General features: G+C 49.0%; 1 protein-coding gene across 4 annotated transcripts in view; it reads left to right on the top strand.

The window, feature by feature from the left end:
• KSR2 (kinase suppressor of ras 2) overlaps nucleotides 1-17726 on the top strand; it is a 416724-nt gene that overhangs the window by 385149 nt on the left and 13849 nt on the right. For all 4 annotated transcript variants that reach the window (XM_047698076.1, XM_047698073.1, XM_047698075.1 and 1 more), the window contains 4 exons: nucleotides 415-548; nucleotides 5920-6051; nucleotides 10967-11096; nucleotides 12388-12521. In XM_047698076.1, coding sequence (XP_047554032.1) covers nucleotides 415-548; nucleotides 5920-6051; nucleotides 10967-11096; nucleotides 12388-12521 — 530 coding nt within the window. The remainder of the gene's footprint in view (nucleotides 1-414; nucleotides 549-5919; nucleotides 6052-10966; nucleotides 11097-12387; nucleotides 12522-17726) is intronic.

Below are 17726 nucleotides of genomic sequence, written 5' to 3'. Positions count from 1 at the left end.
TAAGAGGATATAAAACACATCTTCTGCAGGGAAGTTATGTTTTACAAAAGGAAGTGCAGGGAGGTCGTGAATGGAATTCCTTTCTCTGGGGACCTCCTCTAAGTTTTTGTCTTCACCCCCCCCCACTAGGGACACCTTTCTTTGTTTCTCCTTCAGGAGGTAGAAGAGCTAGGTGGGAACAGTTGGGCGGGGGTCTGAGGGTGGTGGCAGATGTGTGTCTTGGGGACCTTTCCTGTTCCCACTTGCTGTGATTTCTCTTACCCTGCCTCTGAGCCTCTGCGTTGGGGTCCCCTGAACTGCGGCTCTTTGGGTCGCTGTTGTAGGAAAGGCAAGGCGGGTGAGCCCAGCCAGAGTAGTGGCAGCAGCGAACGCTCAGGTGTTCCCTGAAAATTCCCATCTCCTTGCTCCCTGCAGGGCATGGGCTACCTCCACGCCAAGGGGATCCTTCACAAGGACCTTAAGTCAAAGAATGTCTTCTATGACAACGGCAAAGTGGTGATCACAGACTTCGGGCTCTTCAGCATTTCCGGGGTGCTGCAGGCTGGCAGGTGAGTGGCGGGACAAGGGCCCAGTGGAGTTCTTGGCCGATGACTGTCAGGGGACGGGAAGTCAGCCACCCAAATGGTATCAGTGACCAAGACTGGGTGTAGGGCCTGAGGTTGCTTAATTGGGTAGCTAGGCTGTTGCTGATGTTAGAGCAAGTCATGATTCCCTGGGGGAGGCTCTCTCTCAAGTGGTGCTCTTGCACACATGGGCATTATTGGGCACAGAGCATCCCTAAATGCTTGAAAGCCTTTGCCCTTGTATTTAACTGGAAGATCCCCCTTTGCCCCAAGGACCCACCTGGAAGTTGGAATCCCCCAACAGTCCTTGCTCGAAGTTTTCTTATGAATTGATCCATTTTATGCAGCAAGAGTACTGAGGGATTTAAAGTCAGACCCACCTTCGGACCCCACCCTGGACTCTGCCCCTTAATCACTATGACGTTAGTTATAGCCCCGAAACCTCCCCGAACATCGGTTTCCATGTCTGCAAGAAAAAATGACGATGTCATCACGCCTACGTCCATGGGATCCTTGTGGGGCCGAAAACACAATCAGGGATCAAATAGCAGTGCCCAGAGCACAGGGCACACAGCACAGAGTAGCAGCTGCTGAGCTGTTGTAATTACTATAAATTTGCATATACCTCCCCGGTGTCACCCAGGAGAATCATTAACCGTCTTTAAGTAATTAACTCTCATGAGCCACTCACCTGAGGGCAAGCTGCCTTGAGTTGACCAGGAGAAACAGCTTGATTCCAAATAAACATCCCATGATTCAGGAGGTCTGCCCTCCCTGACTTTTAATTTGGAGTGTGGACGCGAGCCACGTGCAGGCGCGGCGCGCGCGCGCACACACACGCACACACACACACTTTAAAACCCTGCAGGTTTTCTCTAATCACGCCTTTTATAACTTGCCCGAGCCTCCTCCGGATGGCAGCCCCACGCTCTCCTTTTACTTCAGTTTCAGCTGCTTTGCCGTACTGATCTCTTTGAGGTCCACCCCAGGGCCCCCCAAGGTGAATTTTGTTCGTGCTACATCATACGTTGGATCTAAGAGCATCCAAAAACCAGCAACACTTGATCTAGCTGCTTTGTGATCTAGATACAGAAAGCGCAACAGAAGCTTAAGTTTCTTTACTCCGCCCCAAAAGATTTCGGTGCATCTCCAAAACTATCGATAAGGCCCTAAGATGAGAAAGCCGGAGGGCTGAACCATGTTCTTTCTTCCGTCGGTCTCCCCAGCGGCACTTAGAAGCGGGTTTGCGGGCACAGGAGTTGCAAGGCGCGCATGCGCACACACGTCCACACGTCCATTCATCCATCACGCGGGCCAAGGGGCAGAGGAAGCAGTTGGTAACATCACTACGAACTCGAGTATCTGTGTCCAGACAAAAAGAGGCCCAGTAGATGCTCTGTGAACCTGCTTCAAGGCTCTTTAAAAAAAAAACAAACCCAAAAAATCTGATTCCTCCAACCCGGAGGCATGTCCACATACCCTCCCCCACCCCCTTTCGTCCTTGCCAGAGAATTCTCCTGCCGGTGGAGAGAAGGAGGGCAGGACCTCTGATTTTCTCCCTTCTGGTTCTCGCTTTTCTAAAGCCCCAGGGTAATGAGGAAGAAAGGAAGTGGAATGACGTGAGCCTCCTTTCCTTTACCTCATTCACAGAGACCCAGTGTCAACTGGGGAAGAAAGTTCAAGTCAAGGGCAAGGTAGCTGCTGGCCTCATTGTCCAGTGGGTACTCCCCCACTCCCGCTTCTGCCCAGCCTAGTCCTCAACACAAACGCAGGCAGTGTTGGGAGAGGCCAAGGAGCCCTCAACGACCTCTCCTAGAAGAAATCCACATTTCTTGGTTTCCTACGAGTCCCCATCAGGGATCTCCTCTGGTAGTTCAGTGTTTCCTGCTGTAGTGATATGTAGAGCTTAGTTTTCATGTAGGATTTCACTTTGCTTCCTAAGGGTGCTGTTTCCCCAGGAACTGCTGGAAAATTGTGGTTGGGAGTTTTTGGGATCTTTTGTTACTTCTGCAGCTTTGGGCAGATCACTTAAGTGTTTTGAAGCTCTGTGTCCTCATCCACAGAAGAGGATCTTATCCATCCCATAGTGGGCTTGTTGGGATGCACTGTGTTGGATAACCTGGTGCACAGTAGGCACTCAGCAGTGGCTACTGGCTGTCCTGCCTCTCCCCTCCTCCCTGAGTTAGAGCCTGGGGCATTTACAGGGCTGGGTGAGATCGGCTGGGCCTGGGCAGGGGTGGGGGTTACCCAGTGAAGTGAGCATGTCCTGAACATCCAGACCCACCCCGGGGCTTCCCCCCTGAGCCCATCCCCGGCATTGCAAGCACACAGCTGTGCTGCCATTGTCATCGAGAGAAGGTGTCATTTTCCACACCAGCACTATCATGCCAGCGCCCCGCAGGCTGTTATTAATCATAATAATAACCGTAATGACGATGATTTGAGTTTTCACCCGTGGGCCCATCGCCAAGGGAATGGGACATCCCGGAGTGTCTGGGCCAGGCCTGGCATCTGGCCCCCTCCCGGGTGTGTGCCCCCTCCCACCCTGGGCTGATAGCTGGGGAGTGGCCAGCATCCCTACTCCCGGCCCAGCCGGCAATTGCAAACCACTGACACTTAGCTAGTGAGTCCAGAATAGGCAGCAGGGGCGGTCAGAAAGCCATCAGAACTGGGGTGTTCTCTCTTTTGGCAGCAGCTCCCCATCTCACCGCAGCCGCCCCCCCCCCCGCCATGGCCTGGCTGTACCTAGAGAGTGTCCGCTGGCTCAGGCCATGGCCCTTCCTTCTTACATGATGTTCTTACCTTGGGCTATATTCTCAACTCCATCTCTGAGTCGTCAAGATGTAAACATATCCATAGGTAATAATTCTGTCTAGTAATCCTGAGATCCTGGCAGCTGACACAGCCCTGCATCAGCCTTGTGTGAGATTAATGTGCCCATTGTGCAGGTGGGAAAGTGGAGACTCGGGCATGCTCAGGGTCACATGGCTAGTAAGCAGCAGATAGGTCCTTAAGTTCCTGCAGGCATCCCCAGTTTTAGAAGCAAGAATTCACATGGCCCTGCCAACTCAAGGGCTTTCCAGTGGATTTGGGTCTGCTGTGTAACAAGTCCTATGTTACTGATGCTGAAAGACTGACATTTGGACCATTTCCTTATTTTCTATAAAAACGAGAACGGTGATTCTCAACTGGGGTTCTTCTGTCCCCATCCCCCGCCAGGATATTTGTAATGTTTGGAGACCTCTTTAGTTGTCACAACAGGGGAGGGGGGCAGACTGGTATCCAGTGGGGAGAGGTCAGGGATGCTGGTCAGAGCAGGCCCCCACCACAAAGAATGATCCAACCCCCAGACTCCTGAGACCTCTCTTGTCAGGGTTCTCTCTTTCCCCATGTGGTCCACAAGATAATTTTAGGGATGATGTTAATAAGCATCATCTATGCTAGTTCCTATGTATGGTCATGGTAAGAAGTAAATGAAAAAACCCCATTTGTAGTAAATAATATTTGAGAGTTGCACTGTCCAATAACCCCCAGCCACATAAGACTATGTAATTTTAACTTGTTTTTTTTTTTTTTTTTGAAGATTTTATTTATTTATTTGTCAAAGAGAGAGAGAGGACAAGCAGGGGAGTGGCAGGTAGAACAGGCAGAGGGAGAAGCATGCTCTCTGCTGGGCAAGGAGACCAATGTGGGACTTGATCCCAGGACCTTGAGATCATGACTGAGCTGAAGGCAGACGCTTAACCGACCAAGCCACCCAAACATCCCAAATGTTAACTTTGATTAAAATTAAATAAAATAAAAACTTTAATTCTTCAATTACACTAGCTGGATTTCAAGTGCCCAATGGCCATGATGGCCCATGGCTGCCATATTGGATAGCACAGGCAGAGAGCATTTCCATCATCATGGAAAGTTCTATGAGATAGTGCCGCTCTAGAAGGTGTTCAGATAGGGCAGGAGTCATGGTCACGGGATATGAATGAGTGCAGTTCAGGGAGCAGTGCATCACACCTGACATGGCTCAGAAGCCACCCTAGGGGAACTGGAGAATCCAGCCAGCCCCAGGTCTCCACATTGCGGAGGCTCTGGACCACCATGATCTCACTCCTGATGGTTGGAGATATCCATCCCCATCCCCCATCACTGCCCCCTCTCCCTGTAGTAACTAATTGGCCCTTTCCTGGGAGTCTTGAGTCAGTGGAAACCTTGTAGGAGATCTGCTCAGACTTCAGTCCCAAATGGAAAACTCTGTACTTAACTAAAGTCTTACCACATGAAGATAAATACAGATAAAAATTTTTTTCCAGATACAATTTTATCTAAAGTGAGGTCCCTCTTATCTTTGACACATTCCCCTGTTAAAATTTTTTCATATAATGCTTATCATTGTATTTTTCCTACTTATTTCATTTGTCACCCTCTTCTCCTACCAAAGCACAGGCTCCAGAAGGGCAGAGACCTTATACATTTCATTCACTTCTGTGTTCCCGGTGCCAAAAACAGAGAGCTTAGGCATAGCAGTTCTCCAGAAATCCAGTGAATCCTCATTATTCATGGATTCCATATTTGCGAATTTGCCTACTCACTTCAACCTCTTTGTACCCGCAAATCAATATGGCAACTTCGCGGTCATTCCCGGCCATGCACAGAGTGGTGAAAATTTGCATCACCCGGTGTATGTGTTCCCAGCTGAAGTCAGACAAAGGGATGCCCTTCATTCTTGCTTGAGCTCTCATACAGAGAGGACCGGTGGACAGAGAAGACCAGGGAACAGAGACAGGAGGGGGCCGTGCGGTGCAGGAAGCCCTGGGCCTTGGGACCAGTGGGACAGAGTTTTGCAATTCTGGCACGTGGTTGTGGGGCCGCCCTAGACACATCACTCAGCACTTCTGAGCCTTGTTTTCTCTTCCTTAAAATAATGAAAATAGAATGTACTAGAATGAGCTGTTTTTAGGATTTAAGATAGACCCGATGTGAGGTGTGTGCGTGAATACATATTTCCTCTAGGAGCCATGATTCTGTATTTGCTAATTCACTCTTTGCAGAGACTTTATACAACATAACTGCCATGAATAACAAGACTCAGCTGTATGGGTGGAATGAATATGCAGGAGGGGATGCCTCAGAGGGGGCGGGACCCGAGGATGGTTTGGGTCTCAAGTGTCTCCCTCCAGACCAGACTTCCTTGCCCCTTTTTTGCTGGGGCTTGGCCTCAAGTACACGTGCAGGCAGTGCCCAGTTGCAGGAGATGTGAGAAAGCCAGTGGAGGTGGTCCAGAGGCTTGGGGTCGGTGCTGGGGGACTGGTCCTCCCTGGGCGGGGAAGCGGGCTCACTCTATGTTTTGCATCTCCAGGCGGGAGGACAAGCTACGCATCCAGAACGGCTGGCTCTGCCACCTGGCACCAGAGATCATCCGCCAGCTGTCTCCCGACACAGAAGAGGACAAGCTCCCCTTCTCCAAGCACTCAGATGTCTTTGCACTAGGGTAGGTGGCCCACGCTGGCCGTGGGAAGCCCCAGCCCAGGCAGAGGGGCAATTTCCAACCCTTCCTTCTCTTCTTTGGGCCTAGGTGGTCAGTTTTCTGGGTGAGATTGGGGGTATCCAAGTGGGGTGTAGTAGAAACAATGACTTTAGCAAACCTCAATATGCCGCGTTTCTAATTGGCAAGTCACTTGACCCATTCATTTATTTGCTGAAGCAATACGTATAGAACACCTAGTATTAAGAAATTATCCAAAACTTGAGGGCTTAGAGCAACATCTGTGATCTCAAGTTTCTGTACTTGAGAAACTTGGGGGAGTTGGTGCTTAGCTGAATGGTTCTGAGCTGGTCTTTGGGATCTTTTGTGAGGTTATGGTCAAGATGTTGGCTGGGGCTGCAGTCTCATCTGAAGGCTAGACGGGTTGAGGGTCCACTTCCAAGGGGGCCCCCTCACATGGCCGTTGACACAAGGCCTCAGCAGGACTGGGGGAGTAAAGGAGGAGCTAATCCCAGCCTGGGAGATCAGAGAGGGCTTCCCAGAGGAGGTGACTCTTGCACCTAAATTAGCAGTAGAATATAAGTGGGCCTGATGAGGGTAGGATGAGGTATCAGAAGGAACATGTGAAGAGGCCTAGGGTAATAGAATACAAATTTCCCACAAGGAAGGAACATGTCGGGAGTGGAGGGGGAGGGAGCTGAGAAATGGAGAAGCAGGAAAATATGAGCCGGGGGTGGTAACAGGAGAGACTAGAATGGGAAATCGAGTCAATCCTACAGGGACTAAGAGGTTACGTTAAGGAGTTTTCACTTCATCTTCACAGCGCTGGGGAGCCATTGATGGTTACTAAGCCGGGGGATGTAATAATATTTTGAGTTTCAGAATAATCATTCTTCGGTGCAGAGAATGGAAAGAAGGATGAGATTAGGAGGCTGGGTGACCAATCCAGGGGGAGAGGCTGACATTCTCTACCAAATCAGGGCCAGTGGGTTTGGACCCTGGAAATGGATGGGGAAGGGTGGGGGGAGGATGGGGTCTGATGTTGGGTTGAATGTGGATGGTGCCCAGACACCTACCTTAGGCAGCTGGGAGAGATTAGTGTCATTCACCAAGGTAGAGACCCTGGAGGGGACACCTAGGCTATGCTACGAGGGCAAAGAGAGCAGATTTGGACACAGGGAGTCTGGGCTACCTTGGAGATGGCCAATGGAACCAGCCAGAAGGCAGCTGTATCTACACAACTGGAGTTGTGGCTTCTCAGCTGTTTAGGGCTTCTCAGAGTTTAGGGCTTCTCCGCAAAGAGAGAAACTGCACTCATGAGAGAGAACGGGATGTCTTTGCAAGTATAGGGATGGATAGAAGGTAAAGGACTCAGCCCCGAGGTGCAGAATGAGGGCTCCAAGAGGGTGCATCTGGGAAGGCTCTTAGGCTCCCATCCCTCAAATAGCCATGCTGATCTTTGCCTTACCTTACCCTGTCCACTGGAGCGGTTGCAAAGATTGCTGGTTACAAACAGAGACAACGTTGGGCAAGCTCTTTGGCAAAGTGCAGCCCTGCAGGTGTGTCCAATTAGACTTAACACCACCAAGAGATGTTAGAGAGACCGTCGTCCATGGAAAAGTACCCCCACTATGTCTTCTCTGTAAAGCTCGGGGAGGAGGGATGGGGGGACATTTGTGGGCACTTCAGGATTCTAGATGTTCATCCCTCGGACCCCTTTGGATGTCATCGTTTGCCTTGATTAATGTACGCCCAAAACTTTATCTAGTTAGATACTGTTATCTGAAACCAAGCTGCAGTAATTAAGTTGGTATATATTGTAGTATAAATTTAGCAAAAGAAACAAGAATGTAATTAACAAATGCACCAAAATAAGTAATTGGTTTTCCACTGGAGTTTTAATCTTTAGCAATTTATTTTTCTCTTAGTGTGAGTTTCTCTTGGAAGTTGGGTTTGAAAGGAAGTTTTAATGAGGCTTTTATTCCTGACACTGCTGAATTCTGGGGGACCTGGCGCTCTTGGTTTCCTGTCAATTAGGTGCATCTTGTTGCTTGGGAACATCATGCTTAGGCATGACTTAGAACAAAACTGGACTTTTAAAAGCCTATGGAGCACCGTGTTTAGGTTTTTGTGGGTGCTGTCTCCTGAAATCTTTTTTTTATTTTTTATTTATTTTATTTTATTTATTTATTTGACAGAGAGAGATCACAAGTAGATGGAGAGACAGGCAGAGAGAGAGAGAGGGAAGCAGGCACCCTGCTGAGCAGAGAGCCCAATGCGGGACTCGATCCCAGGACCCTGAGATCATGACCTGAGCTGAAGGCAGCAGCTTAATCCATTGAGCCACCTAGGCACCCCTGTCTCCTGAAATCTTCACAGGCACCCGAATGACAGGGGAGGGAACAGGCCCCAGGCGGCTCAGTGACTTGTCTTATGGTACTCCGGGGTGGATCTGGGAGCCACCCTGGGACATCCTAACCCCGGAGTTGGAGGGTTTAGGACCTCAGAGTCATTTCACCGCAAAAAGCCCTAATTCCCTCAACTGTAAATAAAAAAGATAATAAACCCAGCATGACAGACACTGAGGATCCAGCGAGAAAATGCCTGTAAGGCACCTGCACCCAGGCTCCTGCTAGGCTCCCTTCCCCCTCTGCATGAGCCCTTGCCTGCAGTCTGTTTTGCGCCTCCTTCCCCAGGCCCTAACAGTCAGCTGCAGGGTTGCCCCCTGCCCCAAATCCTACACTTACACTCACAGAGGACTCTGAAATAGGATCAATTGTAGTTTCCTCGTAGCGTAATGGCCAGGGTTGCAATTCTGTAGTCAGATGAAATGGATTCAGCTTTGCCTGCACCTTTTTATCAGCTGTGTGGCCCTGGGTAAGATACAGAAGCTTCCGGAGCCTCAGTTTTCCTCTTCTGAAAAATGGGGATGATGATCGTGCCTCCTGATTGAAAATGTAGGTCTTACTTTGATTCGGATATGATGAGGGCAATCAAGTAGGAAGCAAGGATCATTGGAAAGATGGTTTGTGGTTCATGATTTACAAAAGCGGGAGGGGGGGTGTAGCACATCATACCACACAGGGAAAGCACCAGGGTCAGAAGGCAGAGGGAGCAAGAGGAAAATGCTGGCAGGAGACTTCAGTGTGGTTTCCTCAGGGAGGAACCAGTGAGGCAGGGTAAGCAGGCTAAGATGGGCTGGTTTGACTAATGCAGTGGGCTCTAGGGTGTGGGGGTATCCAAGGTAGAGAATATGGGCCCCAGTGAAAGCCTGATGGAGGTGGGGGGTGGGGCTTTCGATTGGTTAGTTTGCATATGAAAGATGCACTCGGGAGAGAGTCATTTACCATCTCTAGGAATGAGCTGGCCCCTGGGGAGAAGGGCAGTCCCTCCAGGGGTCAGGGCGACCCCCAGATGTCAAATCACCAAAATATGAAAGCATGCTTCTCACACCTCCCCTGTAATCATAATAAATGCAAAGGGCTTAGAATAGGGTCTAGCCTGAGTCAAAACTCAGTAAGTGTTACTGATTATTACAATGATAACAGTCCTCATCTAGCACCTTACAGTGACAACTGCCTGGCCTCGTCACTCAACAGCCCAACATCTGAGCTTCACCCCTCCTTGCCCCAGAGGGATGAGTTTGGGGGGGGGGAGCCAGAGGGGGTGGACAACATGCTGAGAAGCGGGACCCTGGAAATAGCCGGTTTGACAGAGTCCTCTGATCAGTAAAGAAGATAACAGCGCTTCATGTTCTTTAAAGCAAATTTGCATAAATTATTTTAGATTAGAGGAAAGATCATTTCCTAAGGCTCGTTTCAGATATTTCCTGAGGTGGGGAATTTTGTTCCCGATGAGCTGAGACCTAGTCCCTTCGTACAGCTCAGCAATTCCCAGCATCCTGTGAGCACCCCATGGCGCCTGCCAAGGCCCTCCCTGCCACCCTTACCCCCCAGCATTTTCCCCCACTATTCCACGGGATGCCATATATTTAGAAAACAAAATTATTTTTAAAATATCATATGCTATGACACAGAGTTAGCCATTATTAATTAACATTTTGCTGTTTCTCTTTATTCTCCTGCTGATACATATATAATTTTTTAAGAGTAGATATTACTTGGGCACCTGGGTGGCTCAGTGGGTTAAGCCTCTGCCTTCAGCCCAGGTCATGATCTCAATGTCCTGGGATCGAGCCCCGTATCGGGCTTTCTGCTTAGCGAGGAGCCTGCTTCCTCCTCTCTCTCTGCCTGCCTCTCTGCCTACTTATGATCTCTTTCTCTCTCTTACTGTCAAATAAATAAATAAAATCTTAAAAAAAAAAAGAATACGTACTACCTTATATACAGGCTCCTATCCTGCTTTTTTCATTTAAAATTAAATAGTAAACGTTTTTTCATGTCGGCAAAATTTCATTGAAGTGTTTTAATAATAATATCATATTCCATTTTTTCTGGATTTGCCATAATACATGCAATCTATTCCTTTCATTAAACAGTTGTGTCATTTCTCCTTGTTTTCATATTATGTGTAATGCTGTACAGAATATCCTTGTAAGTGATTTTTTTTGTATCTCTTAAGTATTTCCTTACAGTGGTTTTCTAGAATTACAAGTGTGAGGTCAGAAATCCTAACCACATTCTATTACACTTTTGGGTTCTAGGTTTTGACTCATTTTAATTTAGGGGTAGGTTCAAGGTGTTCAAGGATACCAGGGAAGGTATCCTTGGACAAGCATGACTTCAAAGACATCAAGAAAGCTTGAGGTGTGTCTGGCTAGCAAAACAACAGTCCCATGAGGAAGAGACTAGAAAGTGGAGGGGTTAGGCAGCAGGAGGGCTGGGCAGATGTGTGTTGGTGAGGGGACACAGGGTCGTGAGTGACATACCATGTCAACAACCTCTTTTACATCTGCCAACAGCACAATATGGTATGAACTCCACGCCAGGGAGTGGCCTTTCAAGACTCAACCAGCAGAGGCAATAATCTGGCAAATGGGCACAGGCATGAAACCCAACCTCAGCCAGATTGGCATGGGAAAAGAAATCTCGGTAAGTCCTGGGACAGTGCTCTGGGGGACAAGGAGAGAGGTAGACACAGTTCAGAGCCACTTTTTTCCCGTATGTTAAGGTTACAAATGCTTCCCCAGAGAGTGGCACAAAAGCCAGTCCACAGCCTTGTCAGATCACGTGATTTGGAGCTTAGGAGGGGAAGTTTCTGAACTATGCCTGCAATTCAGGCTCCCACCTCAAGGGTGCGGTAGCACTTGTCCAGACTATTTCTAGCAGTGAATTGCTGCATCAAGTAGAAAAAGTGAATTCCTCTTTTTCTGTTACTTTTTAAAGATATTCATTAAAAAAATTACCCATACTATGATTTTAATTTATTTGCTTCTACATAAAAATTTTTAAGTCATGATCCATCTCAGAATAAGATATACACAAACAGAGAAGCCTGAGTATAAATTAATAATCACCCTCTAAAACACAGCAGGAAGAGTGTTGTCTTTTGATCAGAAGACACATAAATCAGGGAAGGAGTAATTACCTGGTATGTTTTTAAGGATTACCTGTATATAGGCTTTCCTTTCTCAGATGAGATGATTATTAAAAGTAACCTCCAGGGGTGCCTGGGTGGTTCAGTGGGTTAAGCCTCTGCCTTCTGCTCAGGTCATGATCTCAGAGTCCTGGGATCGAGCCCCACATTGGGCTCTCTGCTCAGCAGGGAGCCTGCTTCTTCCTCTCTCTCTGCCTGCCTCTCTGCCTACTTGTGATCTCTGTCAAATAAATAAATAAAATCTTAAAAAAAAAAAAAGTAACCTCCAACGCTTTGACTTTGAAGAGCATTTATGGTTTTGGGATGTGGATAGAGACCTCAGGATACACTTTTCTCCCTCCCTTTGAGGAAAAAAAAATGGCCAAGAAACTCCTTGGGGAGCATTACTGACCTCAGTGTATCTTAGACCTTCTAGAACAGGACCTACCTAGTTTGCTATATGGGCTCATGTGATGGATGAGTGGATGGATGGATGGATGGATGGATGGAAGGAAAGACAAAGATGATGATGATAGATAGATGGATGAGGGTGAATGCATGAATTGGGATGGATGGATGGGTGGGTGGATAGATGGATGGATGGATGAATGGATGGATGGATGGATGGATGGATGGGGGATGGATGGATGGGTGGGTGGGAGGGTGGATGGATGGGTGGGTGGGAGGGTGGATGATGGGGATATATGCAAGTGGAACAAATGGGTAGACAAACAGACCCAATGAGATGCCAAAGGGTATTAAGACATCATTATTTACACTAAATCACCACATGTCGTCTTCTTTTAGGACATTCTTCTCTTTTGCTGGGCCTTTGAACAAGAAGAAAGACCTACCTTCACTAAGCTCATGGACATGCTGGAGAAACTGCCAAAGCGAAACCGCCGCCTGTCTCACCCTGGACATTTCTGGAAGTCTGCAGAGTACGTGTTCGCCGTTCATATCTCTCCCCACTGCCTTTGTCCTCTGGCCTTTGCTGCCTTTTTGCTCCCCTCCCCCATACCTCTGCCAGCCATCTCCTTTCCATACACCCACCTTCCTCCCCCGGCCGCCAGCCTTCTTACTGGGTTCCTGTTCAGGGGAGTCTAGGGTCTACCATCCAGGGCCTTGGTCCCTGTTGCTACCATGGCTACCTCCTTGCCTATTTCTTCCTGATGAAGGCTCATGCCCCAGGGAGTTTGATCATCAGGTGCGAGGTGATGGCCTGAACCCAACAAGCCCAATATGTCCACTACACAGTGGATTCCTCCAGGAAGCCTGGCTTTCAGGAAATGTCCCCCTAGGGCCAGCAAGCTCTCCCCATCGTGATATCTCACAGCTTCCAGAACTCTCTGTTGCACAAACACAAGGGTAGGGAAGATTCTCAGCTTCTCCTGGCCATAAGTGTCTCTCAGGCTTCCTCCTTGGAGCCCTCCCCCTCCTCGTTCTTAGACTTCGATCAGTGGTTCTCAATGAGGTAATTCATGTGGCATCTCTCTGGGGGTCTCCCTCCCAGGCCCAGCCTTGTGGTTTCTCCAGAAGGTGAGAGCGAAACTGGCCCAGATGAGGTTTCCGAAAGGTCCCTGCTCCCGCAGCCCTGCTGTTCCAAGCACAGATGGTTGTGCACAAATCACACACAGCCAGGCGCACGTGCGCCGCGCGCGCACACACACACACTCACACACACGCAGAGACATACCACACAGAAACTTACGCTAAAAACACACCTGTATCCATATACGCACATAGGAGCACTTAGGGACACACACACGCTGCACAAGAACATTCCAGGAATACATAGCCCTGTGCTCAGGCCCACACCTGGAAGTGGACCTCAGGTGTACACACACACACACACAGAATGACATGGCACATGTTGTCAGCATCTCACCTGAGAGGCCCTAGGCTACCCCTCACCCCACCATTTGACCTTGCTGAGCCTGGAGGACAGGCCCCAGCGGCCCAGCCTCTCCCTAGACGCTTGAAAAGAGCACAGACCTCCCATGTCAGGCAGATAAGGATTGGAACCTCCACTCCGTCACTTGATAGCTGTGTGGCATTGGGAAGGTTACTCGGCCTCTCTGAGCAGCAGTGGCAGCCTCTAAAGAATGAGGGTGGCAGACTGACGGCTCTAGCAGGAGTGTGGTGAGATTGACGACATCCCGGGCGCTGGGGCAGCTGGTACAGTGTCCCCCCGCAGCAGGTGTTTTGTATACTTAAGCAGCCTTTGTCTGCCGGCAGGGAGGGTCAGCTGCATCCTGCTGACCTTCCAGGACTGGGAATGGCTTGAATGTGAAAACAGAGAGAGGGAGGCTCTGACAGGCAAGGACTCTCCCCAGCTAACCCAGTGCAGGCAAGTTGGCCAATGAGTGTCAGAGTCCAGATGGGGTCCCAAGAGTGCTTGGTGTTACAAACCCCAAGTGTCATTTGGGGCATCACCTGGATGGCCTCTGCTTTCCCAGGCATCAGGGAGGAGAGAGCAGAAGTCAACTGAACAGAGGGGCTTAAAGCTCCCTGGTTGGAGGGAGAGCTGGGGGCCTTCTTTTCCATTTATTTTCCATACAGTTGAGCTGAGAAACAGGGAACTAGAGACCCTGTGGTCTGGCAGGATGGGATATTAAGGTCAGTGAAATTTTCTACTCATTTACTTCCTTTTTTTTTTTTAAGATTTTATTTATTTATTTGACAGAGATCATAAGTAGGCAGAGAGGCAGGCAGAGAGAGAGGAGGAAGCAGGCTCCCTGCTGAGCAGAGAACCCGATGTGGGGCTCGATCCCAGGACCTTGGGATCATGACCGGAGCTGAAGGCAGTGGCTTTAACCCACTGAGCCACCCACGTGCCCCCACTCATTCCGTTCTCTACTCCGTCTGTGTGTGTCGAATACCTGCTCTGTGCCAGGCCCGGTTCTCGGAGTGCAAATCCAAGGGCGAACGCAGTCAGTCAGCTCCCTGACCTTCTAGAGCAGGTACAACAGGCAGGTAAATGTGTTTTAAAAGGGTTATCATTTCAGATGAAGTTGTGTTGAGAAGACAGTTGCAATAGGGATGACTGGAGGCTTTGGGTGGAAAGGAGGGGTCAGGGAATGCCCCTCGGAGGAGGTCATGTCAAGGCAAAGCCCTTGGAGGGAATCCAGGCCTCCACATGGGGGTTTGTAATCCTTGTACTTTGATACAGAGAAACAAAGATGACTTCTGTTCCTTTTAGGCTTCGATTTATAGTGTCTTTTCGTATTCGGAGAGGGATTACCTAGGATGGATGCAGATGTGTGTGGCATCTGTGCTCTAGTCCTGCACCTGTGGCAGGCATGGCGAATCAATCACAGCACATCCGCCATCGCTCACCCCTCCTGCTAGCCACCACCAGTTACTCAGAATCAATGCATGGGATGCCTTCATTGGACCTTCCAGATTGATCCAACCTCCTCCATTTGGAGAAACTATGGCCCAGAGACATTCAGGAACTCAACCACATCTACATGGGGTATTGACAAAGCTGGGAACACAGGTCAGGCTCCAACTTCCTAATCTGAAATGTTCTCTTCCCACAACATCAGACCCCTTGGCTCTCTCGATTGCACTCATCTGGCTTGGAGATGGTCACTCCAGTGGTGCGGTCAATGCTGGAGTCCTTCCAGAAGCCTGCTGTGTCATCAGGGGATTGGCAAAGGGCTTGGCTAAAGTAGGTCCTATCTAGGCCTTGGTAATCCATGGAGGGGGCCAACCAGGTCTCCACAGCAGCCAACATGTTGCAAGGACGTGAGCAGCTAACTCCAAACTTACGTCTGGGGCCTTGGGTTTGCCTCTCCAGTGGGTCACACTTGAGGAGCTGGGTTTTCCAGAATCCCTGTACACCTTGCCACATGGTGAACTGGAGAGAAGATTGGGATAAGCCTGCATTCCAGAGCAAGGCATCTTGAAGTTTCCTGTGCATTCCAAACCTGCAGGGGAATTGCAGATTCCCATTCTGTAGGTCTGGGGTGGGGCCCGAGATTTGGCCCCAAGGTGATGCTGGTGTTGCTGGTCCACAGACCACCCTCTGAATAGCGAGGATCCAGACCTGTGCTGCCCGAGAGTGGCCACTCCCAACGTGTGGCTCTTGAACATTCAAAATACAGTGAGATGAGATGTCCTGTGAGTGTAAAATCCACAGGAAATTTTGAAGACTTAGGATAAAAAAAAAGGACATGAAGTAATTTGTCCCCATACACAGATAGGACTGGTGATACATTGAAATTCTAGTGTTTGGGATACATTGGGTTCAATAGAATATACTATTAAATTGACCTTTTTTTTAACCTTTTAAATACAACTAGAAAATTTATGACTTCCATGACTTGCATGGCATTTCTTTGTTTTAAAAAAACACCTTTGTTGCAATATAGCTCACACATCATATGATCCTCCTACTTAAAATATACAACTCTGAGAGCTTGGGTATATGACATTGTTTTTACAAATGGTGGTAGAGGGACACCTGGGTGACTCAGTCAGCTGAGCATCCAACTCTTAATCTCCGTGCACGTCATGAGTTCAGGCCCCATGTTGGGCTCCACATTGGGCATGGAGCCTACTCAAAAAAAAAAAAAAAGTGGTGGAATATATATCACATACAATTTGCCATCTTAGCCACTTTTCAGGGTGCAATTCAGTGGCACTGATCACATCACAGTGCTGTGCCACCACTACCACCATTTCCAAAGCCTTCATCCCCTCCGAACACAGACTGGACCCACTCAACCGTAACTCCCAGTCCCTCCAGCCCCCAGTAACCTCTCCCCTATCTCCTGTCCCTGTGAACTTGCACATTCTATGCAATTCATACACGTGGAGTCCTACGATATTTGTTCTTTTGTGTCTGGGGTCTTCACATAGACTATCGTCAAGGTTCATCCACGGTATGACGTGTATTAGAACGTTACTCCTTGCCACGGCTGAGCACTAATCCGTTGTACATATGTACCGTGTTTGGCTTGTCCTTATATCTGTTGGTGGATACGCTGCTTGTTTGCACTCTCGCTGCTGGGAATAAGGCTGCCGTAACAGTGCCGTACAAGTGTCTGTTGGAGTCCCTGCTTCCCATTTTTTTCAATAGCGCTGTATGTCCATTGCACGCCATCGGTCCAGATCTTCCCCATGACCACCAGCATGCTCTCCATCCTCTGGGTACCACTTACCAAACATATGTGACAGGCACTGGGTCAAGCATTCTATCTGCATTGCCCTACTGACTCCTCGGAGCTCCCCCTAGGAGGGAGGCATGATTATGTTTCTCCTTAGAAGAAAACCAAAGCACAGAGAGACTAAATACCTTCCAAGAGGTCACACAGCTAATGAGGAGAGGAGGCTTTGGAACCCAGGTTGGTCTGGACCCTAAATCCATGATCTTGACACCTCTACCCCGCTGCCTTCTACACAGAGATTACCTGTGTACCTTCAGGGTTCTTTCCAGAACCTTGCTGGGAGAGTGGGCACTGACATATGCCATGATTGCCCAGATCCTTGGTTCGACAGTGGTCAGCAAAGCCTCTGCTCCTAGCAGGAGTGTATGGGGTGGTTCCTGGTCTCACCTCCTCTTCTTGTATTTCCAGTCCTTATGGAGCCCTTCCAAGTGGGAAGAATTCTGAGAATAACCTATCTTGCAGGTTATTCTCAGGTTCAAATGAGATTAGGTCCATGAACCCGGTACATAGTAGGACCTCGGTATAAAGGGGTGTTCCTTCCACCATTTCTTGTAGACAGGAAGAGTTCATCTCAAGCCTCATACCTTCAGGGTTCTTTCCAGAACCTTGCTGGGAGAGTGGGCACTGACATATGCCATGATTGCCCAGATCCTTGGTTCGACAGTGGTCAGCAAAGCCTCTGCTCCTAGCAGGAGTGTATGGGGTGGTTCCTGGTCTCACCTCCTCTTCTTGTATTTCCAGTCCTTATGGAGCCCTTCCAAGTGGGAAGAATTCTAGGTTCCAATCCTGACCCTGCTGCTTCCTGGCTGTGCACCCTTGGGCAAAACACCTAACCTCTCTGTGCCTCCGTCCTATACCCCTCTGTGAAATGGGTGTAAGGTTTTGCCCAAGGGTGCACAGCCAGGAAGCAGCAGGGTCAGGATTGGAACCTAGAATTCAGGTTATTCTCAGGTTCAAATGAGATTAGGT

Source organism: Lutra lutra, chromosome 12, assembly GCF_902655055.1.
Source record: "Lutra lutra chromosome 12, mLutLut1.2, whole genome shotgun sequence".
Taxonomy (NCBI): domain Eukaryota; kingdom Metazoa; phylum Chordata; class Mammalia; order Carnivora; family Mustelidae; genus Lutra; species Lutra lutra.
Note: the sequence above shows the minus strand (reverse complement) of the source record. Positions and strands in the feature narration are given on the sequence as shown.